The sequence below is a fragment of the Ranitomeya variabilis genome, chromosome 4 (assembly GCF_051348905.1).
Source record: "Ranitomeya variabilis isolate aRanVar5 chromosome 4, aRanVar5.hap1, whole genome shotgun sequence".
Lineage (NCBI taxonomy): Eukaryota > Metazoa > Chordata > Amphibia > Anura > Dendrobatidae > Ranitomeya > Ranitomeya variabilis.
This window is the reverse complement of record NC_135235.1, coordinates 310,718,066-310,745,398: the sequence shown is the minus strand read 5'-3', so window position 1 is coordinate 310,745,398 and position 27,333 is coordinate 310,718,066. Positions and strand designations below refer to the sequence as shown.

The following is a 27,333-nucleotide window of genomic DNA, read 5'->3' as shown; positions in this document are numbered from 1 at the left end:
CCACATCCCTGAAGCCATATGCTACCTGTAATGAGTGTCCAATCAGCCTGTATAAATGATTGGTGGTGGTAGTGCTAGTGGTTCTTGTTGTCATTCTTTGACCGGCCTAGTAATGGAAGCAGTCGCTGCCTCGTCCATCACTCATCAGTCAATTGCGTAATTATCCTGACGATTGGAGGCAGCAGTGTCCTCCTTGAAATTTTGCACTTGAATTTCTCTTCCAGATCTCTGCTTGCTGTCAGGACTGGTAATCCGTCCTGACCACATCTGTTACGGCTGAGAATTTGCAACATTTTTATCCAGACAATCCTCTATGAGATCGGTCTGTAGAGCAATAGAAACTTGATACTTTGTGACGTGCTCCAAATTATCATCACTTGGGGGTTGGGGGGACATGAATCAATCTAAGGTTCTTATGCGGTTCTTTACCGATGAGAGACTTTCAACATTCCCGCAGGATCTCATCCATATTCTGCTGCTCAGACGGTTCTTTACTTCTCATTTAATTTCATTTTTTTTAATTTACTGTTTCCTCTAATCTGGAGAATGATCGGATTTCATCTAACATCTCAAATCAATTCTCTAGCACGCGATAACGCAGGGAAATGTTTCCAGCTTGGCGAGCATAGCTGCAGGTGCACGGCTTCCTTAAAGGACAGCATCGTCTTTAATACAATTGTCATGGTGATTTGGTAGCCTGAAAATATTCATCAAAACAGCAACAAATGGAAAATAAGAAAAATCCTACAAAGTCCCTTATCTGAGCGCCGCGGCGAATGTGCAATTAATTGGAACATTCTCACATTTCAATCCCTAATGCAGATGAGAGGTTTTAATTTACTTAAAGAGACAGTGCAGGAGGCCCCGTGCTGCAGCTACAGATGGAGGATCAATTTGATCATGCATACATTGGGATATTTATTTTTTTAAATGTTCATCCTACAATGAAAATGTACATCTATCAAGGAGAAGGCTAATATGTCTCATCCTGAGCCTCCTGATTCATGAATAAAATGCTCGAGCAACAGTGAAAACTGACACCTACAGAATCCGAGAAGTTGGAGAGAGGGGTAATGGGAATTGTATAGTGGTTTCTCTGACATAGTTTAGTAAGCCTACGACTGTCCAATCAATCATACCATTGCCAATAATGGATGCGCCCCTGATTTAGCTATAAATTAAAGTTCTGGTGCACTTTAGTAGTAAATCTACCACTTGTGTTTCATTGACTCAGTATTTTAAATGGATTTTCTGAGTTAAGAAAACATCTGTTACCCGGCTGGGTGTTTTTTTTTTTATAAAGCAAACTGTGCCTTGTTCATCCTCCCCAGGTTCAGTGCTGAATATCCCACGCTGCTCTAGTTGCAACCAATCAGTCAGCTCAGTGATTCTGAGCGGCTCGTGCTGTCAACTTGTGCAAATCCAATGAGATCAGTCATTAGCTGCAGCGCTGGAGACGTGTCAGCGCTGCAGACAATAGCAGACACCAGTAGCAGCGCCGGACCCAGGGAGGGTGATAAAATCACTGTTTGCATTTTTTTTAAAAACAAACCACAGCTGGGAAAAACAGAGTTTTCAGAAAGCCCATTTAAGCCATGTGAACACGACCCAAAACACCCACCTAGACTCTCAGGTTTAGTGTGTTAATGGCCGCAGTTTTTTTACTGCAATCTTACAAGAAAACGAAAACCATTGCATAAGTAATTGCCCCCTTCCACTATAAATCAAAAGTCACAATTATTACTTACAAATACTGAAAACTTTAGTTGTCAATCGGGGATGTGGAAATGAAAGTGCGGAGTATTTCCACATTGGCCATTATACACCTACATTCAGGCCGGTCCCAAGGTTATACAGACATACATGTGTTCATATATTCACAGCCTGCTGATAATACCACATTTAAAGGGGTTGTCTGGGGAACACCAGTTCACCTATCCTCAGATCCGACCACCAGGACCTGCATCGGTCGGCAGAACGGGTCACTTTTATCCCAATCATAATGGAGCTGCAATGAATGTGCACGCCCGCCGATCTTTTCATTACTTGTGGGGCCACCAAGTGCTGCGCTTGGCTTCTTCCGGCAACCCCATAGAAAATGCATGGAGTGGCAGCTGTTGTCCAACCTTCCGCTCCATTTTGCAACAGGTATAAAAGTGCCCCATTAAAGATAAAAAAAAAATCCCTCTTCTGCTGATCGGTGTTGGTCTCAGTGGTCTGACCCCCATCGATCAGTCACTTGTTTTCACTAAACAACCCCTTTAAAATTACTTTAAAGCCAATGTCAACCTTTTAACAATTATGAGTGTAAAAATTAGCTGATTACTAGCAGTCAATAGCAGTTCAAGTTCCCTGCAGAGAGAACAATTAGAGGGAGCTACGCAGTGTTCAGTGCTTGGTTCAATGTCTGCACAGTAGACAATAAGCTCCCCCTAGTGGTGGCTACATTCATTCAGTATTAAAGATACCCTGTCAGCAGGTTTTTACTATGTAATCTGTGAACAATATAAAGTAGGGGCTGGGACCCCGATTCCAGCGATGTGTCACTTACTTGGTTGCTTGGTTTATTTTTGGCACAATCCCTGTTTTCTCTGCTGCAGATCTAATAGTGGTCAGAATGCTGGTCTCTGTATAACCCCCACCCACACCACTGATTGGCTTCTTCCTGTGTACACTGTGCATAAGCAAAAAGCTGCCAATCAGTGGTAGGGGCGGGGTTACACATTGGCTGGACTGGCCTGCACGCAAGACCTAGTCTTCTAGTAATAATCTCCTGTTGATAAAATACTGATTGAATTGAAGCTACAGCACACCGCCTAATATGTGACTCATTCCTGGAATCAGGCTCTCTTAGGCTACTTTCACATTAGCGTCATGTCGCAATGCGACGTTGCGGCGCACCGACGCATACTGTGGAAGTGCTGCACAACGGGGGCAGCGGATGCTGTTTTTCAACACATCCGCTGCCCCATTGTGAGGTGCGGGGAGGCGGGAGCGGAGTTCCATGCAACGTTTTTTGGTGGCAACGGTCCGACGCAACCGTCACACGACGGTTGCGACGTGTGGCAATGCGTCGCACTGTGTCTCTAATGCAAGTCAATGGAGAAAAAACGCATCCTGCAAGCACTTTTGCAGGATGCGTTTTTTCTACAAAACGACGCATAGCGACGTGCAGTGCACGACGCTAGTGTGAAAGTAGCCTTACCCTATATTATGCTCTTCTCAGTGTAAGGCCACGTTCACACATTCAGTATTTGGTCAGTATTTTACCTCAGTATTTGTAAGTCAAAACCAAGTGTTGAACAATCAGAGGAAAAGTATAATAGAAACATGTCACCACTTCTGTATTTATCACCCACTCCTGGTTTGGCTTACAAATACTGATGTAAAATACTGACCAAATACTGATAGTGTGAATATAGTGTAGGGTCACACAACCGTTTTCTCCACATTTGAGGAAAAACGCCCCGATTATTCTGATCAGAGTATCAGATTTTCTCGGATGTGGAGAGGAAAAGGTTTCTCCACTTTCTCCGTTCTGTCAGTCTGTGAAAATCAGATCACACTTGGAGCGCGGACCAATTTTTTTCATGGACCTGTTGGGTTGCATTTCCGATTTTGAGCTGTCCCTCGGATCAAAATCAGACATGTCTACGACTTTTTTCCATGGACCACTTGATCTGAGGGAAAAACTTTGATATGTGCTATGTGCCGAGAATTACAGATAGCACTCATCTGAGAAAATTTGTTGTGTGCACGAACCCTCGGTGCACATACAAACATGGCAGAGCACATTTGGTTCTCTTATGGATGAGGGCTTCCATTGCCGTATTTGTACTGATCTTCGTTCTAATTCTTCACGTATCGTAGCAAGACCCAACGTCACAGTTTCCCGCGCTGCGCTGAGATTCATCGTCTCCAGGAATGTTATAGTCAAGGTCTTTGAACTTAATGAAATTAAACACCTTCAGCGCAGACGTTGATGAAGGCGAATGGCGGTCGCAGCATTCGCTCTTATCAGTCACTGTTCTGCGCTGACTGAGGCATTAAAATCATTTCCCGTTCCCTTCTCTCACACTGGAGATTTGCTGCAACTACCAGACAAGAACATTAAATCGAAGCCAACAGACATTCCTGCGAAACCGTGTCGCAGCCTCCGGCAACGTTACCCTTTGACTCGTGTTTGATCCTCTCGCTATGTCTTTTATCCATTCTCCGAGGTGCTAAAAACATTGTCTCGAGCTGTTTACCAAAGAGGCTCCTTCTTCTCTACCTGTGAGTTATTTCTCAGCCCCCCATCCCATTCCCACCGGCTGCTCGGATCCTTAATAGAAAAGCGTATAATGGTGGGATGCTGACCCGGCGGCTGATAGACATTAGGAGCGGCAGGCGCTCTTCTACCCTGGGCTGCGACAAAGCACAGCATCTCCCTGCATTGCAGAAGCTCAGAATCCCCATCCAGCAATACATAGTGCACTGTCACAGTCCGGGGAGCTGGAACGCTGGCAATGCTCCATTGCGACCAGCTGGAATGTTAATAGGTGGAAAACACAGAAAAGGAAGGGGGTTGACAGCCCCCCATAATAGTGTGACTCCCATCCTGGCTCCAGGACCTGCTCCCGTCCCGCATCATTCAGGTGTAGGAAAACATGGTGACTTTTTTCCAAAAACAGCATCACACCTGCCCATGGGTTGTGTCTGCTCTTACAGTCCAGCTCCGGATACAGACTTACAACGCCACACACAACCTTGGTTTCCAAAGAGAGCAGCCATATCCTTCTCACCCCTCTTCAATATGAATACAGAGGAGCTTGCAATCAATGCAGTGGCAAACTGGAAGAGTCCGCCAGACTCACTTAAACAGCATTTCCCCCAAAAATGATCTTGTTTTCAGATTTTGTGTCTCGTATCTATTTCTGGTAATGCTGGGTGGCAAACCATATGGCAAAAGTATCTCTCTGTTAAAGGGTTTGACCACTTGAATTTTAATAAAAGTGTTAGGGAACGATTTGAGGGCCCTTACTAATTTCTAAGTATTACAGGCTCCTGTTCTGGTGGAGGAGGGTCATGTGACCGGCTCTGTCCTCAGCCTCCACCAATTACAAATCTGCTTCCTCAATGGCTGCTGGTGGAGGAGGGTCATGTGACCGTCTCTGTCCTCAGCCTCCACCCATTACAAATCTGCTTCCTCAATGGCTGCAGGTGGAGGAGGGTCATGTGACCGACTCTGTCCTCAGCCTCCACCCATTACAAATCTGCTTCCTCAATGGCTGCAGGTGGAGGAGGGTCATGTGACCGACTCTGTCCTCAGCCTCCACCCATTACAAATCTGCTTCCTCAATGGCTGCAGGTGGAGGAGGGTCATGTGAACGACTCTATCCTCAGCCTCCACCAATTACAAACCTGCTTCCCCATGTGCAGTCTCTTTCTATTGGAGGAGGCTGAGGACAAAGCTGATCACATGACCTTCCTCCACCAGTGGCCATTGAGAACAGGCGCTCTTTGAGGAAAGCTGTAATTACAAGGGCAGGAGGAAAATCTGTAAGACTTGTATAGTAGCAATTGTCATAAAATCATGTCCCCTAAAGTGGCCATCCAGCATCCAGAAAGGCCAATCTGTCCAGGTTCCTCACCAGTCTAATAGGCTTTTTCTTCTGTGATTGCTGCGGTCAACCATAGGTCACATCAGTGGATAACTCATCACCAATGTGGCCAGTGATTGGCTGCAGCAGTCAAATGACCAAACAACCAGAACAGGATAGACTGAAATGGCAGCAATGGTGGACACAGGCAGAAGAGGGCCCTGTGCAAGAATATGGTCCCTCGGCAGTCTAATAACTCATCAAAATGCACAATTCCTCCATTCCTCCTGCTTTGGAGCTGATAGTAGGCCCCTTACCTCCTGGACCCGTGTGCAGCTGAGCAGGTTGCCCCAATGATATGTCCGCCCCTGCCTGCGACCAGTTATTAGCTGCAGGAGTCACAAGCCCATCCAGACAAGGAGAGGGAGTTCAATGGAGAAGTGTCAGGAGGTCGGCAATGGAGTGTTCACTTTTTTTAACAATTCTATTATATTATTATTTAAAGAGAACCTGTCAGCAGGATTGTGTACAGTAACCTACACACACTGTCAGGTCGGTGCCATTATACTGATTACAATGATACCTTGGTTGATGAAATCCATCTTGTGGTTGTTTAATTTTCAGTTTTGTGTAATGATATGCTCGTGCTCCGGGGGCGGCCTGTGGGGGTCTTCGTGCCGTGCTCTGATTAGATATTCATAATGCAGACTGCTGACCGGTCACTGATCCCTCACTGACCCGCCCCCTAGTTTGCATCATTAATGCCTGTACATACTGAAGGGAAAAAACAAAAAATCCTTCTGTGGGCAGGCGCCTTCCTTGGCACCTGCACTGCCAAATAATCGCATGTTTCGTGTCCAGTTAATAAGTATTCTTGATGTTATTGAGCAAGTGTAAAAAAAAATAAAAAATCTATTTGAAAATGGCGTCTGCGCAGTAGCAGCTATCTGTGTGTATAGAGATCCGATAACTACTATTGTGCAGATGCCAAGGGTGCCATCTTGCTGAAGAAGAAAAAAAGATGGCGCCGCCTGCGCAGTAGCAGCTCTCGGAGATGTCTGTAGGTTACTGTGCACAATCCTGTTGACAGGTTCCCTTTAAATAATTAATGGGGGACAACCTCTTGTGCCTTACACTTTAATCAACCAAAAACCTATATTCTGCATTACAGTCTGGGTGATCTCTTCCTGTACAAAGCCCAGGCTGACTGCTGCAGTGTGCCCCCATCATGGAGAAGATTGCCCATATTTTTCTCATAATAAAACAAGGACAACTTGTGTTCCTCTAAACCGGCTTTGCCTTTGATCTCAGCTTTCCAGAATACATGGGGATAATGGGAGTTATCAGTGTGCACGGCCCGAGGCGCTGACAGTCAGGCACCTCACATGAGACGCTGGCTTCATGTTCAGGTTACCGGTACATTCAGGATCACACATCACACCAACGTCCTTAATGATTCCTCAGCAATTAGTTAATCCCAAAATGATTTTTAACGAGAAGTTGCTCGAGGACAAAAAAAAATACCAAAAAATGTAAGAATTAAAAAAAAGAAAAATACTCATGCTGTCAAACTGATGCTCGTCCGAATAACAAAAGAATTTAACTTCCACCAACTTTAATTAGTCCTTCGGCCAGTGTTTTGTGAAGCAGTACATTCTACAGGCTGTTTTTTTTTTTTTTAGGGACGGAGAAGATGTCATGGAGACATTAGACCTTGCTCATTAGGGAAGATAAAAACATTTTTATACTGGGAGATAAAATATAGATAGAACATTACAAGAATGTTTTAAAGAGGACCCATCACCAGGTCAAAAGTTTTTGTTTTGTATTTTATTCCTGCTGCTCCCCTGAGAATTATGTTGTTTTTTCTTTTTTAATTCCGCCTTAAGATTCCAGAGCTATAACACTTTTTATTTAGTGCTCCCAATATGGTCATTTTTTTTGGTCTCCACAAAAGGGGTGTGGCTCCCAGTTACACCCCCAGGGAACCATGTGAGCCGGCCGCCCCCTCAGAAAAGACTATTAAAATTAGTATCAAATAAAAACATCCATATCGATGGAACTGCATGGTGGATTTAAAAAATAAAAACTCCATAATACTTCATTTTTAAATTGTAAAATGTTGTAAATAAAAAATCTCATTCATTTGAAGTCTAAAACAAAATCATTGGCTAAGAATTTTTAAAAAAAACAAAAAAAAATAATTTTCTGTTACAAATCTCACCCCACTTGTATAAAATTTGAGATGTTCAGTGAAGGTGGTTGGGAATGCTTGATCCCAATGTCTTCTCCCAAGCCGAATATGGACAAGGTTGGTATGCGGTTGTGCTGGTTCACCCACACATACACTGCTCAAAAAAATAAAGGAACACTAAAATACCATATCCTAGATATCTCTGAATGAAATATTCCAGTTGCAAATTTTTATTCATTGCATAGTGGAATGTCTTCAGAACAATAAAACATAACAATTATCAATGTAAATCAAAATGAATATCCCACAGGGGTCTGGATTTGGAATGATACTCAAAATCAAAGTGGAAAATCAAATTATAGGCTGGTTCAACTTCAGTGGAAATGTCTCATGACAAGGAAAAGATGCTCAGTATTGTGTGTGGCCTCCACGTGCCTGTATGACCTCCCTACAACGCCTGGGCATGCTCCTGATGAGGCGGTGGATGGTCTCCTGAGGGATCTCCTCCCAGACCTGGACTAAAGCATCCGCCAACTCCTGGACAATCTGTTGTGCAACGTGACGTTGGTGGATGGAGCGAGACATGATGTCCCAGATGTGTTCAATCGGATTCAGGTCTGGGGAACGGGCGGGCCAGTCCATAGCTTTAATGCCTTCATCTTGCAGGAACTGCTGACACACTCCAGCCACATGAGGTCTGGCATTGTGCTGCATTAGGAGGAACCCAGGGCCAAACGCACCAGCATATGGTCTCACAGGGGGTCTGAGGATCTCATCTCGTTACCTAATGGCAGTCAGGCTACCTCTGGAGAGCACATGGAGGGCTGTGCAGCCCTCCAAAGAAATGCCACCCTACACCATTACTGACCCACTGCCAAACCGGTCATGCTGAAGGATGTTGCAGGCAGCAGATCGCTCTCCACGGCGTCTACAGACTCTGTCACGTCTGTCACATGTGCTCAGTGTGAACCTGCTTTCATCTGTGAAGAGCACAGGCCGCCAGTGGTGAATTTGCCAATCCTGGTGTTCTGTGGCAAATGCCAAGCCTCCAGAACGGTGTTGGGCTGTGAGCACAACCCCCATCTGTGGACGTCGGGCACTCAGGCCATACTCATGGAGTCGGTTTCTAACCGTTTGTGCAGACACATGCACATTTGTGGCCAGCTGGAGGTCATTTTGCAGGGCTCTGGCAATGCTCCTCCTGTTCCTCCTTGCACAAAGGCGGAGGTAGCAGTCCTGCTGCTGGGTTGTTGCCCTCCTACGCCCCCTCCACATCTCCTGGTGTACTGGCCTGTCTCCTGTTAGCGCCTCCAGCCTCTGGACACTACGCTGACAGACACAGCAAACCACCTTGCCACAGCTCGCACTAATGTGCCATCCTGGATGAGCTGCACTACCTGAGCCACTTGTGTGGGTTGTAGAGTCCGTCTCAAGCTACCACGAGTGTGAAAGCACAACCAACATTCAAAAGTGACCAAAACGTCAGCCAGAAAGCATTGGTACTGAGATGTGGTCTGTGGTCCCCACCTTCAGAACCACTCCTTTATTGAGTGTGTCTTGATAATTGCCAATAATTTCCATCTGATGTCTATTCCATTCGCACAACAGCATGTGAAATTGATTGTCAAACAGTGTTGCTTCCTAAGTGGACAGTTTGATTTCACAGAAGTTTGATTTTTTTTCAGTAGGAAATGAGAAGAATGCAATCTAATGAGAGATGTGGGGGTGAATGGAAGGAGATAAGAATCAGTACAGCTTTTAAGTGTGAATGGAGAAGAAAACAAACAAAGCATTAAATGTGAATAACTAAGAAAATAATGAAAGGAAAGTGTGAGTGTGAATGGAGGAGTAAAGATGGCATGGCAAGCTTCCAGTGTCCAAGAAAAAAAAAAAAAAAGGGTTCCAGCTTCTCAATAAAATCGTAAACTTTATTCCAACATGTTAAAATGGGATAGACTCAGCTGTGATAAAGACCGCTGTGTCGGTCGAAACGCGTAGCTTGCCTCTGACAGTGTTTAGGTGATGTCCCAGGAGTCTATCCCATTTTAACATGTTGGAATAAAGTTTACGATTTTATTGAGAAGCTGGAACCCTTTTTTTTTTTTTTTTTGAGTTTAAGTACGCCTCATCAGGACGGAGTTCCCTGCTTCCTGCATATATTGGTGAGCTGGCTTTTTTTCTCTTTTCAAGCTTCCAGTGTGACCATGGAAGAAGGCAAGATAAGTAACACTTTAGGTGTTATTGAAGAGAGAAAACAAAGAGTCAAGTTTTTTGCAAAGTTGATCAGTTGTTTATGTAAATATAAACAGTGTAGAAAACCCTGAATATGTAATCCTGCTGGAAGATGTTTCCTTTTTTCTTTATTCTCTTTTTTTTCTACTTTTGCAGGAATAAACAGCTGCAAAATAGCAAAATATAAATCCCACAATGACTATCTCCATGCTGAAGGCCGTCAGGTTTTCTTTCCTCCAGTTCTTGTGACTTTTCAGCGTCTCTCAGCATCTGACTTCACGGAGCGTCTCTCCGCACCAGTCAGTGATTGCATCTGCACCAGCAGAACCAGTACACTAATCGGGAGCATAATCTACTGTCCAGCTCCAGGCATCACTCGGCCCTCACATACACAGGATAAACATATCTTGTGTGCAGCCGGCTGCCGGTGGACTCATCTCTTTGCAATGAAAATTAGAAATACAATGATTTCAGCACCAGAAATTACTATTAAAATAAAGAAAATTATAACACTGCCTAAGGAGCTTCCATTCTCTAAAATTTGAGGTTTAAAATATTGCATTAATACAACATTTTCACAACTTAGGGCATTGCTGAGCCAAAAATACTAAGTACACGGCCTTATTATCGATCACAGGGGCATTATGCCGATGGTGATAGGCTACATGGCTGCTATGGTGCCCATGAGTTGGAGGCCAAATTCTGACCTCCAGTGGTGGAGAGGTGGGAAAGTAGACAATGCTAGCAGTGGAGGAGAGGTGAAAAAGTAGACAATGCTAGCAGTGGAGGAGAGGTGAAAAAGTAGACAATGCTTGCAGTGGAGAAGAGGTGGAAAAGTAGAGAATGGTACTGCCAGTGGTGGAGAGGTGTGAATAAAAGAGAATGGTGCAGCCCGTGGTGGAGAGGTGGGAAAGTAGAGAAAGCTACAGCCAGTGCTGGAGAGGTGTCGAAAAAAACAGAATGGAACAGCCCTTGGTGGGGAGGTGGGAAAGTAGAGAATGGTACTGCCTGTGGTGGAGAGGTGGGAAAGTAGAGAAAGCTACTGCCAGTGGTGGAGAGGTGGGAAAGTAGAGAAAGCTACTGCCAGTGGTGGAGAGGTGGGAAAGTAGAGAAAGCTACTGCCAGTGGTGGAGAGGTGGGAAAGTAGAGAAAGCTACTGCCAGTGGTGGAGCGGTGGGAAAACACAGTATGATGCCTGCACAATACATTCCCTCGCTTACAGTTTGAAGTCCCCCACAGTACATTCCTCTACATGTAGGATGATATCCCCACAGAATGATGTAAGCACATCCCAATACTTTGACAGCTGACTCTGCAGTCGGTGGCTGCCGGGAGGAAATAAATTCGTTTTCTCTTGGTAGCCGCACTTTCAGTAAGGAGGCTGGATAGAATTGTTACTCACCTGCAGATTAACCCTATATCTGCAGGTAAATAGCATCCTCCAAGTTGACAGGTTCCCTTTAATTGATGACATCATTGAGTAAGTATCATGGTATTCTGTACAATGCACTGGATATGACCGCACTGTATGTAACTGATTGTACATGCTCACTAAGGTGAAATATGATCAATTGCTGATGACTCGCATACATGACATTTTACAGGTACTTTTCTCATTACAGTAAGTGGATGCCTTCCATGATACCCCACATATCTATGTATGGTTATAGTAATGTACTTTACAGCCTTTTCCGTGGACCGGTCATGTCAGTTATATTCTGCAATGTCCTATTTCCTCACATCTTGAAAAGCATTTTCTGGAGCTCTCAGTATTGAGCGCTGGACAGGCAGCTCGGCCAGATGTAGTCGCTGACCCTCCTGACTTCTGAACTTCTGAGACGCAGTCTCCAAAATAACAAGTCAATATTCTTCTGTTATCTGCCTCAGCATTTTTACTTTCTTGGGGTTCCTCTCTGCCAAGATATTTATCGCTAAAACAACATGGCCTTACAGACGTATGCTTCTTCTCTGCAAACTGCTACTGCGTGGGGGACCCGAGAGCCAGAGTCCTCCTAGGAATTCCAGCATTATTACACACTGGCTGTACTAAAACAATAAGAACACTTGTGTTTATATATATAAAAAGCAGAACAAAGATCATTCATAATCCCCAGACTGGATGTGCACTAACGATCTCTAAGTGCAGGATAATTAATGTTTATCAGCTCCAAAGCCTCTGCACAGTTATACAAAGACATGGTGCCTGCCTGCAGCCACCACTAGGGGGAGCTTTGAACTCATTAATAACACAGTATGCAGTAAGCTTCTATGTATAAAAAGTAAGCTACCGTGCTCCCTCTAGTGGTAACTGCTGATAGCCAGAATGTAAAGCTCCTGACCTCCCTCTAATGGTAACTGCTGATAGTCAAAATGTAAAGCTCCTGAGCTCCCTCTAGTGGCTGCTGCTGATAGCCAGAATGTGAAGCTCCTGAGCTCCCTCCTAGTGGCTGCTGCTGATAGCCAGAATGTAAAGCTCCTGAGCTCCCTTCTAGTGGCTGCTGCTGATAGCCAGAATGTAAAGCTCCTGAGCTCCCTTCTAGTGGCTACTGCTGATAGCCAGAATGTAAAGCTCCTGAGCTCCCTTCTAGTGGCTGCTGCTGATAGCCAGAATGTGAAGCTCCTGAGCTCCGTCTAGTGGCTGCTGCTGATAGCAAGAATGTGAAGCTCCTGAGCTCCCTCCTATTGGCTGCTACTGATAGCCAGAATGTGAAGCTCCTGAGCTCTCTCCTAGTGGCTGCTACTGATAGCCAGAATGTAAAGCTCCTGAGTTCGCCTACTAGTGGCTGCTGCTGATAGCCAGAATGTGAAGTTCCTGAGCTCCCTCCTAGTGGCTGCCGCTAATAGCCAGAATGTAAAGCTCCAGAGCTCCCTTCTAGTGGCTGCCGCTGATAGCCAGAATGTGAAGCTCCTGAGCTCCCTTCTAGTGGCAGCTGCCGATAGTCAGAATGTAAAGCTCCTGAGCTCCCTTCTAGTGGCTTCTGCTGATAGACAGAATGTGAAGCTCCTGAGCTCTCTTCTAGTGGCTGCTGCCGATAGCCAGAATGTAAAGCTCCTGAGCTCCCTCCTAGTGGCTGCTGCTGATAGCCAGAAAGTAAAGTTCGTGAGCTCCCTCTAGGGGCTGCTGCTGATAGCCAGAATATAAAGCTCATGAGTTCTCTTCTAGTGGCTGCTGCTGATAGCCAGAATGTAAAGCTCCTGAGCTCCCTCCTAGTGGCTGCTGCTGATAGCCAGAATGTAAAGCTCCTGAGCTCCCTCCTAGTGGCTGCTGCTGATAGCCAGAATGTAAAGCTCCTGAGCTCCCTTCTAGTGGTTGCTGCTGATAGCCAGAATGTAAAGCTCATGAGCTCCCTTCTAGTGGCTGCTGCTGATAGCCAGAATGTAAAGCCCCTGAGCTCCCTCCTAGTGGTTGCTGCTGATAGCCAGAATGTAAAGGTCATGAGCTCCCTTCTAGTGGCAGCTGCTGATAGCCAGAATGTAAAGCTCCTGAGCTCCCGCCTAGTGGCTGCTGCTGATAGCCAGAATGTAAAGCTCTTGAGCTCTCAATAGTTGTCAGCTGTTGACAGACAGAATCTTAAAGAGTTGGTCTGAAACCAAAGTGGAATTTAATCCTAAATGTCTATTTAATGTAATAATCTGAGCAACATTCTAAGGTACTTTTATATATATATAAAAAAAAGTAAATACCATTCCCTCTATACGCTATCTTCCCACTTTTTTGTTACATCAGAGGGTTGGAGTCACTGCCACAGCTGCTTTCCTCACCCAGAAACAAAGCATCATCAGTGACATCTGTTTGGGGGCTGAATTGGTCTCTGCTATCTCTCCTTCCCAATGCGGACTGACAGTGCGCTCTCTTGCTGGCTCATCACTTCTCTTTAGAGCTGGAGAGGGAGCGCACTGTCATTGGACTTTCAAAGGATATAACACAGGGAGTATGTACTGAGCATGAGTCGGAATTGACAATCGGTGGATGGCCAGTAGAGCAAGGACTAGCCCTGCCCCTGAAACGGACATCACTGATGACACTTCATTTCATGGTAGGGAAAGCAGCTGCTGCAATGACAGCAACCCTGGCCCCATGATGATGTCCCTTTTGAGTATCCCAGCATCTACTGGGGATTCTCAAACAAAAAATCATTAAAACAGAAATGATACACATGTATCCAAACCAGAGCGTAGAGTCTAGGGGCCATCCTCTTCTTCCACCATTACCCATTTAGAGAGGTATGGACTCTCTAGCCGCATCCCCTGGAGAAGTTATCAAGAATGTAACAATGAACAGAGATATACAGGTCACAGGATAGTAAAACGTTAATACCAGGGTGCAGTCCGAGCTGTAGGGAAGTATCAGAAATAATCCAAACTCAATCCAGAAGATGGAACAAAGGTCAATATCAGGAGTTTTGCCAGACAGATACTAGCAATTGTTCCACAGAGAAAAGTGATGGTCGTAATTATAGTAGATGTCACCAGAATTCACAATACAAGCTTCATGTTATTTAATACATCTCTTTTCTTAGACCCAATGAGGCTGATGTTCTCACTTTGAAAACCCATGTCAGAATGGCTACATAATCCTGGTCTTAAGACGAGCAGTTTAGTAGTCCACCTTTTAGAATGAAGTAGCTCATGAGTCCAAGTGTATTTAATCTCTCCCCACCCAGCCTGACTGACAGCTGCAGCTTATACCGAGCAGCGTCAGATCTCAGCAGGGAAGAGGGACACTTAAGAGCTGTCAATCAGGTAAGGTCGGTGAAGATTGAATATAAACTTTCAAAAATGTTCGTGCAAACATTCGGTCATGGACTTTCAGAGTAAATATACCAGCTTCATCGGGTATAAGAGATATGCTTAATAGTATATGCACTTTGTATTATGAAGTTGCATATATTATGCACGTCTGTTTTGCACAAATATTTGCAACTTTTTTTTATTATTATTTTTACACTGCTCCCTTGATTTTTTTTTTTTATAAACGTTGGGGCATACCTCTGAGACTTACTAGGATTTATGCCAGACTTTGACTACAACATTTTACATTTCTAAAATTGGTTCAAGATACCCTGGTACAAGTGAATTCTCCCCACAGTCCAGTATTAATTTGAGTACAGCCCCTTTCCACCTTCCCACCCCTCTTTGCAGTGATATTATATACAACACATCAACATACAAGGCTGAACATTGACATCTCACTGGCAGGCAACATAAATCATGAAACTAGAGGTGTAATTTACAGCTCCTCCACCCCTAACATTTGTGGCATGCCCCCGACCATCATCTGCAGGGTCTTCATGAGGTTTCTTAAGCCTCTCGGTATACAACCAGCCTTCCATCCTCTCCAGCCGGCTCGTATATTGTTACCTTCAGGTACAAATGTTCTTCAAGAAATTTGACATTGGCAAAATTTTTTTCTTCTTTTTAAACCGATCGAGGTGGAAAAAAAGCGATATTTTAATTGCATCAACTCACGACAGATTTATGCTTCTATAAACCGTCCCACGCGAATTATCCCCTTACCCCATCTAGCATGAGAAGCCATAAATCATCTCATGTCTCCGCTATGAATTCCTCAAACACACATAAGCATATTTTAATATTAATCTTCAGCTTTCCGTGATATTTAAATGTTAGAGAAGTCGCCTCGAAAAGTTCAGCGCGAACAAATATTAAACATTCTGACACTGAAAAGCAAAAGTCGCCTGGGAAGAGGAGATAAATGATGGGGGAGGGGGAAAGGCGATGGGACCCCACAAAATTAGGATGGACCATCAATGTGAGATTGTGGGGGTCAGTCCATGAAATCCACTAATAAGCAAAATGAAGGTAGGTCCAACCCACCAGTCAGGAAAATGAATCCTTTCAGACCTCCAAACAATCATGCATCAACGCTCTTTCCTAAGGATGGGAGAGCAATGTAAACTGCTAGAAACATTCACTCTTTTAAAAGGGCTGAAACGGAACAGGAAACTCCCTTTTAATAAAGTCATGATAAAAAACACGCCGACTTTCTTCCAGAAACAGCGCCACACCTATCCATGGGATTGGTCTGGTATTGCAGCTCCATTGAAGTGAATGTGGCTGAGCTGCAATGCCACACACAACCAGTGCACAGTGGTGGCGCTATTTTTGGAAGAAAGCAGCTATGTTTTCTTATCTTGTACAACCCCTTTGAAGTTCCCCTGTAGGAATTGTCCCTCCCCTATAAGTTAGTTTGCTCAACTTTATATGCCCCTACATGACTTCATTTAAAGGGGGTCATATTTTACAGGATAGCCCTTTAAATGAGTGTTTATATGGAAAGTGATTTTTCCATATGAGAGTGCCAGCAGCTTCTCACCGAGTGGATGAATGAGGAAGGACGTCTATTATTTTTCTTTGCATATTGTGTTCCCCGTAGAGCTACCACTGCAATTTAAGGATTGCGGGTATCATTTACATGAGCTGAGCTGTACTTACAGTGCTGACAGCCCGCCTCGCCATTCAGCTGTGACCATCCAGGGCAGCACTTACTCACTGTCTGATACTCCCGGCTGTACACCTGATGATACGTCGTGTAATACGCTGTCCTGTAACGACAATGGCAAAGTACATTCTAAACATACTAATAAAAGTAAGAAAGCAGAATATGCAGTATTACTTTATACAGAGCTGCAATTAATAACTAGAGACTAATTAAAGAAGTTGTCCGGTATAACTGACCAATTATTAAATACCAGGATTCAGCAATACCCTGCACTTTGGTTCATTACAAGTTCATTACATAGGTTTCAATAGGCATCATGTAATGCTTCAGTTGTTCTGTGGTGGCGCTGCAGGGTAAATAAATCAGTACTGCTTATTTACTACAGCTGATGACTGGAGCTGTAAAAAACCGTGATCTCATTTTTGGGAAAAACCTACTTTTCTTTAGAATTAAGTACACTCAACAGACTATTAAAGGTATGTGTACCCAATAGAGGATTTATTTGTCATTCAGCTCCTCCTACTAGTGTTCGAGCAGCAACACCAATTTTCAAGTTTCTGGGATTCCATTTTTGACCAGTGAGAACCCAAAAAATGCACAGATTTGTTATTTCAAATAATTTACAGTGATTGCCGGAGAGTTCGTTTATTTTATATTCTTCATTAATTAGGTGCTAAGTACACAAATTTAGGAGATTTGGGTGGCCTGAAGACTTAAATCGTTTCCTTACTCTAACATTTTGAAGCTGTAAACATTTTTTGGAAATTTGTATTCATTTGCCTTCTGACTGGGCACTCTGCCTCTTAGCCGCAGGTGTTTTAATGGTAACAGGTCCATTACCCCTCCACAGAGAGAGAGAATTTTAGTCTAAGAAGATGAAGACGTTATTCTCAGCGAGGAAAGGAAAGTGTAGGACCTGGTATACGAGAGATGCCCTAATGTGGCTACCAGGTACACATAAATTGGCCAACTTATGCGCTAAACGCTCTCATTTTTTCATATTTCTAGTGCAGTAATGCAGTTCAATTTTCATGTTTCATGTTTGTATGTTTTAGTGCCGCAGTGTACTGCCTTATTTACTTGACTGTTAGGATGATCTACAGTCAGCAGAGCCATGCCTAGGATGATCTACAGTCAGCTGAGCCATGCCTAGAATGATCTACAGTCAGCTGAGCCATGCTAGGATGATCTACAGTCAGCAGAGCCATGCCTAGGATGCTCTACAGTCAGCAGAGCCATGCCTAGGATGATCTACAGTCAGCTGAGCCATGCCTAGGATGATCTACAGTCAGCTGAGCCATGCCTAGGATGATCTACAGTCAGCTGAGCCATGCCTAGGATGATCTACAGTCAGCTGAGCCATGCTAGGATGATCTACAGTCAGCAGAGCCATGCCTAGGATGATCTACAGTCAGCTGAGCCATGCCTAGGATGATCTACAGTCAGCTGAGCCATGCTAGGATGATCTACAGTCAGCAGAGCCTTGCCTAGGATGATCTACAGTCAGCAGTGCCATGCCTAGGATGATCTACAGTCAGCAGAGCCATGCCTAGGATGATCTACAGTCAGCTGAGCCATACCTAGGATGATCTACAGTCAGCAGAGCCATGCCTAGGACGGTCTACAGTCAGCAGAGCCATGCCTAGGACGATCTACAGTCAGCAGAGCCATGCCTTAGGATGGTCTACAGTCCGCGTAGCCATGCCTATAATGGTCTACAGTCCGTGCGCACATACCTATATGTCTATAATGGTCTATAGTTTGTGCACCCATGCCTATAATGATTTACAGTCACCACACACATGCCTGTGATGGTCTACAGTCAGCAGAGCCATGCCTAGGACGATCTACAGTCAGCAGAGCCATGCCTTAGGATGGTCTACAGTCAGCAGAGCCATGCCTAGGACGATCTACAGTCAGCAGAGCCATGCCTTAGGATGGTCTACAGTCCGCGTAGCCATGCCTATAGTGGTCTACAGTCCGTGCGCACATACCTATATGTCTATAATGCTCTATAGTTTGTGCACCCATGCCTATAATGATCTACAGTCACCACACACATGCCTGTGATGGTCTACAGTTCCCTGAGCTGTGCCTTTTCTTGCCTGGTCTAACTCTGAGCCACAAGTTCCTACTGTCTACATTTCCCGAAGCCATGCCAGTCATGCTTATGGCTCCATGTCTATTATTGTCAGAAGTCCATTGAGATGTGATTATTATAGTTCACAGCCCAATAAACTATGCCTATCATGGCCTACAGTCCTTTGCGCCTTGCCTATAACGAGTCATCTGAGCATACCTTTTATTAGCCATACAGATATTGATTTTAAACCACTGACGTAAAGGCCCCTACATAAATTAGATAAAAATTGGACAAACCCTCCGATATTAGCAGGACAGTCCAACCATCTGATGAGTATGAGAGCTTTCCGACTCCCTCCAGAAAGATTATGTTGGGGGACAGAAAAATTGGATATTCGTTGGTTGCCACTGGAGGCAAATCTCTTCCAGAATTATCAGACACAAACTTTCCTTCATGACCCCATAAACAACCCATAAATGCCGAGCCAAGCAGAGAGGCTATTTGCATGGCGGCAGTCAGAAAGGATAGCTGTCAACTAATATGTATGGAAAACTACAATCAGTAATGGTCTACAAAGAGCACAGACTACAGCAATTCTAAAAATGGAAGCTTCCTAAAGAACATTAAATCTCAGCACTAAATTTATGTGGCCACGTCTATATTCATTTTAATAACTGTCAATGCATAAGATGAATACCCGGTCTTGTGAGTGATGGTCTCAAATCAGAAAAAAAGAAAAACACATAAAATGTGGAAGTCTTCGACAATAATCCGGCTCTTCTCTGACCCATCCTCCGGATTTTTATTTCAGCTTCATTAAGCAGATAGTGCCGGAGTAATATTTCATAGCACATTGTGAACGACATCCTCATTTGTTGAGCGCTATATTTGGAGATGTTTTCACGAGCTAATAAGCAGCCTCATTGCTTTACAATTTACTCCACGCCGGGCTTAATGATTGGGGTCAAGTGCATCCATTTTACCTGGAATTGCAGCATTGAATTTGTAAAAATAGAAAAATAAAAAAAAAAGGTAAAAAGCTTTTCACGCTGTCAACAATTGTCAATGGGAAGATATCAGAAGTCCAAATAAACGCTTGGTTGCTAGGGCTCAGATGTTCAAACAACACGCCACCTGCTCACCCCTCATTGATTGCTATATCTCGGATATTAAAACACTGAAAGAACATAACACCCTCTTCAGCTATCAGCCCATACCGGTTTTTGCAGATTAGGACCTCTCGAGTTGACACATTGAGTCACATAACGATCTGCGCGGCTTTCCATGAGTACACTATAATATTCACTGTATCAAGAGCGGCGACCTCCCCAAGGACCATCACTCGGATTAGATTAGGAGTCATTTTAGGAGTAATTTAATAGACCTTGGCCGAAGACCAATGAGAATGAACCGGCCATGGTAATGAGGCGCTGGTGGCGGGTAACATCATAGAAACTTACTGCGAGCAAATCACCAATCAGTATTTCTAAGTGGCTTAGTCTTTTTGGCCACGAGCACAGACGGTGGAACGGGGAGGCTCTGCCAAGGCTCAGAGAATGGCTTGTGTGGTCTCTGGTATAAGCGTCTTGAGACCATAAGGAAAAAGTTTCCCTGGCCAACAGCTTTTACGATACTTCTTTATGATCTCTCCAATGCATTGAGTATGGCAGGAAGGGAGTACAGCTGTTTTTGATGTATTACTGAACATTATAGTTTAGGGACTTACTATTTAATCAGCAATTTTTACAGAGTAGGTCCTTAGAAATGTATGGAAATACGAGAAAATATCTTCTATGAGTTCTCAGAGATGGAGAAACTGATCTCCTCTTATATCTTTACCTGCCAAATCTTGGAGATTATAGGCTGTTACTTAGCTTGGAGCGCTCATGCATGATGAGAATATAATGAACTCCAAAGCGTCCTGCAACAATCCTAATTTACTGGGATATGGTCTTCTTGGATTGCTTACGAGGGGTTAATTAAGGTATCGGTTTCCTCCTAGCTCTTATTAATTTTGTACATACCCATATACGATTCAATACACTATTGAGCTTAAAGGGGTTGTCCAGGCTTGGGGCTTAAGTTTGCAGTCACTCTGTGACTGCAAATGAGTCGCCCCGCCAGGGCCATGGGGTACTCGATACCGGGTCCTGCGGTTCACAGGGGGATGTCACGGTGGCTGCGACCTGGTCCATGGCCCTGGGCGCTCATGTAAAAGGGAAAGGTCTTTAAAGGGAATAAAGTTTGTGTTCGTGACGCCACCTGTGGTATTCGGTCAGTAGGGACCGACGCTGTGTTAAAGGGGTCCTCTAGGGTGATGTTATGGCAGCTAGATGGTATAACTTCCCACAGGTGAAGTATGTCCCCCGGGCTCCCGGTGTGTAAATGGAAGATGGTGAGGAGTGCAGTAAAGAACGAGGACACAAGGTTGCAGTCTCTTTACCTTGGTTTACTGAAGACTTCAGCATCCGCAGTCCAGAGCACCAGATCACAGGGCAGGCAGGACCTGGCCGGCTTGCAGGCAAGTTAGGAGTCCCCTTACCCAGGTGGAAGTCAAAAGCCTTCCTCTAGCACCATGGTGTTGTAGTCCCTTACGGCTTAAAGCTCCACATAAGGTCCTCCCAGATGTTGTCTCTCTCTTTCCCCCGGTTAGGATAGGACATAACCCGTATGACTGGTGGCTTGAGGCTGTTTATAGGGACTCTAGCACGCCCCGGCCTCTGAGAGGTGCCACCGTGCCTCCTGGGTGTTAGGTCGGACAGGTATAGTGACCCATAGCCACGATTACATAATCCAAACCACATACTGAAAACTATGCAGAGGCATCCCACAAAAAGGCAATAATGTGTAGTATCAGGGTTTTTTTTAACATGTAGCCTATGGGCAACGTATGACTATACATATGTCAGAAGCATACATTATGCAGTTCTCTCAAAGTATACTACTGATGCACACTGCAAAGGCACTGTGAATTAGCCTTATGGTGGATGCACAAGTACTGTAGATGGAATTAAAGTGAGCTTTTTTTTTACTTAAATGGAGTCTGTTAGAAGGTTTTTGCTGTATGATCTGAAGACAGCAGGAGATAGAGACTGAAACAGAATTCAGGGCTGTGTCACTTATCAAAGTTCGTGTGAAGGATTAATCAGGAAGAGATTAACATGGCCAGACTAGTCCGGCACCGCCGCCTCCTGTGATCAGCAGCTCATTGTTTATAGACAATGTACACAGAGAGCCTGGTGTGGGTGGGGCTAGCTTTCTCAGTTCTGCTTCATACTAAGGCTGCTTTCACACTAGCGTCGGTACGGGGCCATCGCGCTGCGTTGGCCCGACGTACCGACGCATACTGTGAAAAAAATGCCCGACGTGGGCAGCGGAAGCAGTCTTAGGATGCTTCCGCTGCCCCATTGCAAGGTCCGGGGAGGAGGGGGTGGAGTTTCGGACGCACATGAGCGGTCGAAACTGGCGGTCTCGACGCACAAAAAAAGTTACATGTAACTTTTTTTGTGGCGGCGGTCCGCCAAAACACAATGCAACCGTCGCACGACGGTTGCGACGTGTGGCACTGCGTCGCTAATAAAAGTCTATGGAGAAAAAACGCATCCTGCGGGCAACTTTGCAGGATGCGTTTTTTCTCCACAACGACGCATTGCGAAGTGCAGTGCCCAACGCTAGTGTGAAAGTAGCCTAAAGGTACCGTCACATTTAGCGACGCTGCAGCGATCTAGACAACGATCCCGATCGCTGCAGCGTCACTGTGTGGTCGCTGGAGAGCTGTCACACAGACAGCTCTCCAGCGACCAACGATGCGAAGTCCCCTGGTAACCAGGGTAAACATCGGGTTACTAAGCGCAGTGCCGCGCTTAGTAACCCGATGTTTACCCTGGTTACCAGCGTAAACGTAAAAAAAAACAAACACTACATACTTACATTCCGGTGTCTGTCCCCCGGCGCTGTGCTTCTCTGCACTGTGTAAGCGCCAGCCGGAAAGCACAGCGGTGGCGTCACCGCTGTGCTCGGCTTTCCGGCCGGCCGGCGCTGACAGTGCAGGAAAGCACAGTGCCGGGGGACAGACACTGGAATGTGAGTATGTAGTGTTTTGGGTTTTTTTTACGTTTACGCTGGTAACCAGGGTAAACATCGGGATACTAAGCGCGGCCCTGCGCTTAGTAACCCGATGTTTACCCTGGTTACCAGTGAAGACATCGCTGGATCGGTGTCACACACACCGATTCAGCGATGTCTACGGGAGATCCAGCGACGAAATAAGGTGCTGGCCTCCTAGCTCCGACCAACGATGGCACAGCAGGATCCTGATCGCTGCTGCCTGTCAAACTCAACGATATCGCTATCCAGGACGCTGCAACGTCACGGATCGCTAGCGATATCGTTCAGTGTGAAGGTACCTTAAGTCTAAAAGCTCTAATTGTGTAAGAACTGCTCCTCCCAGTAAACTAAGTAATCAATTCAGCTTTTCTTTACCTACATTATGCTGCTCTCAGATGAGGTAGCAAAACCTGCTGACAGATTCTCTTTAAATGCATATATTTGGGGTTTAAAATAATTTTTGCCATTTGGTTTCATTAAAAATTTTGCCCAGTTTGCCTTCCTCTGTGTTGCTCTTTCTATTGTTGGTTGCTGGATTAGCTAACTGAGAATCTATTAGTGAGCTCATTCTGACTGTGTCTCGGAGTTTATTATCTGTCTTTTTCTGAGCTTCTCTCTGATTTATGACCACATCAAAAGTTGAATGTGGAAGATACCAAAGGTCCTTTTAAAAGCCAAATGGCGCAAAAATTGTAATGAAACAATTGAAAAAAATACTATAGCCTCAAATACATGCATTTAAGTAAGAAAAAATTCACCCCAGAGAGTTACAAAGGTGCAGGAGTGAAGGTACCTGTGGGCAAACCAGAAGAACTACATTCTCATCTCTAGGAAATGCGTTTGGTTTTGTGGTAAACATACAGTTATATGAAAAAGTTTGGGCACCCCTATTAATCTTAAGCTTAATGTTTTATAAAAATTGTTTTTTTGCAACAGCTATTTCAGTTTCATATATCTAATAACTGTTGGGCACAGTAATGTTTCTGCCTTGAAATGAGGTTTATTGTACTAACAGAAAATGTGCAATCTGCATTCAAATAAAATTTGACAGGTGCATACGTATGGGCACCCTTAGCATTTTCTTGTTTTAAATACTCCTACCTACTTTTTACTGACTTACTAAAGCACTTTTTTTGGTTAACCTCATTGAGCTTTGAACTTCATAGCCACGAGTATGCAATCATGAGAAAAGCTACTTAAAGTGGCCACTTGCAAGTTGTTCTCCTGTTTGAATCTCCTCTGAAGAGTGGCATCATGGGCTCCTCAAAACAACTGTCAAATGATCTGAAAACAAAGATTATTCAACATAGTTGTTCAGGGGAAGGATACAAAAAGCTGTCTAAGAGATTTAACCTGTCAATTTCCACTGTGAGGAACATAGTAAGGAAATGGAAGAACACAGGTACAGTTCTTGTTAAGGCCAGAAGTGGCAGGCCAAGAAAAACATCAGAAAGGCAGAGAAGAAGAATGGTGAGATCAGTCAAGGACAATCCTCAGACCACCTCCAGAGAGCTGCAGCATCAACTTGCTGCAGATGATGTCACTGTGCATCGGTCAACTATACAACGCACTTTGCACAAGGAGAAGCTGTATGGGAGAGTGATGCGAAAGAAGCCATTTCTGCAAGCACGCCACAAACCGAGTCGGCTGAGGTATGCAAAAGCACATTTGGAGAAGCCAATTTCTTTTTGGAAGAAGGTCCTGTGGACTGATGAAACCAAGATTGAGTTGTTTGGTCATACAAAAAGGCGTTATGCGTGGCGGCAAAAAACCACAGCATTACAAGAAAAACACTTGCTACCCTCAGTAAAATTTGGCGGAGGTTCCATCATGCTTTGGGGCTGTGTGGCCAATGCCGGCACCCGGAATCTTGTTAAAGTTGAGGGACGCCTGGATTCCTCTCAGTATCAGCAGATTCTTGACAATAATGTTCATGAATCAGTGACAAAGTTGAAGTTTCGCAGGGGATGGATCTTTCAGCAAGACAATGATCCAAAACACCGCTCCAAATCTACTCAGGCATTCATGCAGAGGAACAATTACACTGTTCTGGAATGGCCATCCCAGTCCCCAGACCTGAATATCATTGAACATCTGTGGGATCATTTGAAGAGGGCTGTCCATGCTCAGCGACCATCAAACTTAACTGAACTGGAATTGTTTTGTAAAGAGGAATGGTCAAAAATACCTTCATCCAGGATCCAGGAACTCATTAAAAGCTACAGGAAGCGACTAGAGGCTGTTATTTTTGCAAAAGGAGGATCTACTAAATATTAATGTCACTTTTCTGGTGAGGTGCCCATACTTATGCACCTGTCAAATTTTGTTTGAATGCAGATTGCACATTTTCTGTTAGTACAATAAACCTCATTTCAAGGCAGAAACATTACTGTGTCCAACAGTTATTAGAGATATGAAACTAAAATAGCTGTTGCAAAAAAAACAATTTTTTATAAAACATTAAGCTTAAGATTAATAGGGGTGCCCAAACTTTTTCATATAACTGTATAAGGGTTTGTCTGTAAGTTGGGATCTTGACACTACTCCTATCCAGAGATAGTGATGTGTGAGTCAGGGTGACAATGCCATAAGTTTTATGCCAGTGTTTTTCATCTGTGAGGTAACACAAAAGCTAACCAGTAAGTCCCATGTTTGGAGGACACAAAGGTTGGTCTGCAATTTGGCTGCAGAAGAAAAAATCACGTGCAGGTCTAGTTGAGTGTTGTGCTGCAATCAGTCCAGATCCCTTGAAGTGTTTATATATATGATCCTCATGAAGATCCAGACAATAATAAAAAACCTCCCAATGACCTCGGTATCGTGAACAGCCTAGGACATCTGAGATATGCAAGATCTGCTCAGAAATTAGCCTCCGATTAAGGACTTAAAAAAAAGTCCATCATCTGGGCCCACGTGGTCTAGGTCAATTGAATCCAAGTTCATCGTTATTTACGTAACCGCAAACCAGTCCAGTGATCTCCAACCTGTGGCCATCCAGTTGCAACAAAACTACAACAAAACTCTCGATGGGTGACAGATAAAGTTACAAGGGGAGGATAACAGATTTAGACACCTCAAGAAACCTAGAACCTAAAGAAGTAACTTCCTCATGTCTTGTTGACTTATCCATCATCTCGATTTTATGAAGAACCAGCCCATGATCCAAGTACAACTCGAATATGATGTCCAAGAAATTCTAAAGATCCAACTAACTTCCAGAAACATATCTCCTAAATCAGTAAGATGACTTTAGACTTTAAATATTCGAATTCCACTCTCAACGTAGGTATTAACTTCAATGACTTTGTACCCGACTTTCTCTGAAGGCATTCTTAAGGAAACCTGTATTAATTGAATTTCTGAAAAACGAGCCAAAAAGAACGATTGGTGGAATTGTACTCTACAAAGAGCTTCAAACAATTAGTTGACTGTTTCTTATTAATGAGCAAGTAACTTACTACTGCTGCAATGCTACTTTCGGCTTTTGAAGTCCTGGCAAGCAGTTAGTCCTTGCTATTTAGTCCCTTTGTTCATAGCTCAGACACTTTGAATAATCGTCCTTGCTCCTTTTTATATTACAGTAGCCTATACATTACTTCTCATAATTGCTGAAAATTACAGTTTAAAGTGAGTTCATTGAACCTGACACTCCTGTTCCTGGGTTGTGTGGGATTAACGTTATGGAATTCCTTGCCCATGTAAAATAAGAAAAAATATTAAGGCATGCCTTTAATGTTTGCTTTTTCTACTTCTTGGTGTGAACCCACTCATTTTTGGAGCAATAGATCAGGCATTTCTAAATCTCCTGTATACACTACACAAAGGGAATGAACACTTCTATGATATCTCTTGTTGACTTCTGTAAAAGAACTCCTCACGATTGTAGTTTTCAACAGAAGCTACAATGCTATGCTGAATCCAATGTAAGGTGGCACTAGTGGTACCTGACAGACCCCGTTGACTTATAATATGGTCCACCTGCAGTTTCCTATACAGTTATGTGGCCAATTGCTGGGAATAATTAAAACGGAATAAAGCACAACTGTCACGACTCTGTTGTCGTGTCCTGGGATCAGAGGCTCCTTCCTTGTCCCTAACACTAGGGGAGTTTTAGCTCGCCCTGTTCCCCAGATTACTTGTGATGGTGAAGTTGTCGGGGTCACGTACCTTGCCTTAGCTTCTGAATCTGCCCTCAGTATGTACCCTTCCCCCACCCAGGGAAGAGGGGAGTAGTAGTGTACCGTAATACACCAACCAGACTAACAAGGTAATACGAACAGGGATAACGAAAAATACCAAACATACAAATATACGCACACATATAACATAGGTATGCACTGGGGAGTGGAGGATGGGGTTAAACCAAAGTAGGAGAAGAAAGGGAATTATCACACACACAAAACCTAGCAACTGTCACTGATAAATCCACCAAATGCCTTCTCCAATAATAACCAAAACAACCTCCAGCCACGCGGCATAAGCTTGCTCTAACAATGAGTGCAAGCCAGGACCCAGATTATATAGGAGAAGGGAGTGGCCAACAGTGAACAGCTGAGAGCCTAAAGGCAGGACAGCTTCCAGGAGCTCTCAACTGAGCAGATTAACCGCTGCACTGCAAAATAAATTTACACTGTTTAATAAGAAGGCGAAGCGATTCTCATTAGTGCAGGAG

General features: G+C 44.2%; 1 protein-coding gene across 1 annotated transcript in view; it reads right to left on the bottom strand.

The window, feature by feature from the left end:
- Positions 1–27,333, bottom strand: part of MEGF6 (multiple EGF like domains 6) — a 514,242-nt gene that overhangs the window by 415,508 nt on the left and 71,401 nt on the right. The window contains exon 3 of the mRNA XM_077250415.1: positions 16,465–16,574. Coding sequence (XP_077106530.1) covers positions 16,465–16,574 — 110 coding nt within the window. The remainder of the gene's footprint in view (positions 1–16,464; positions 16,575–27,333) is intronic.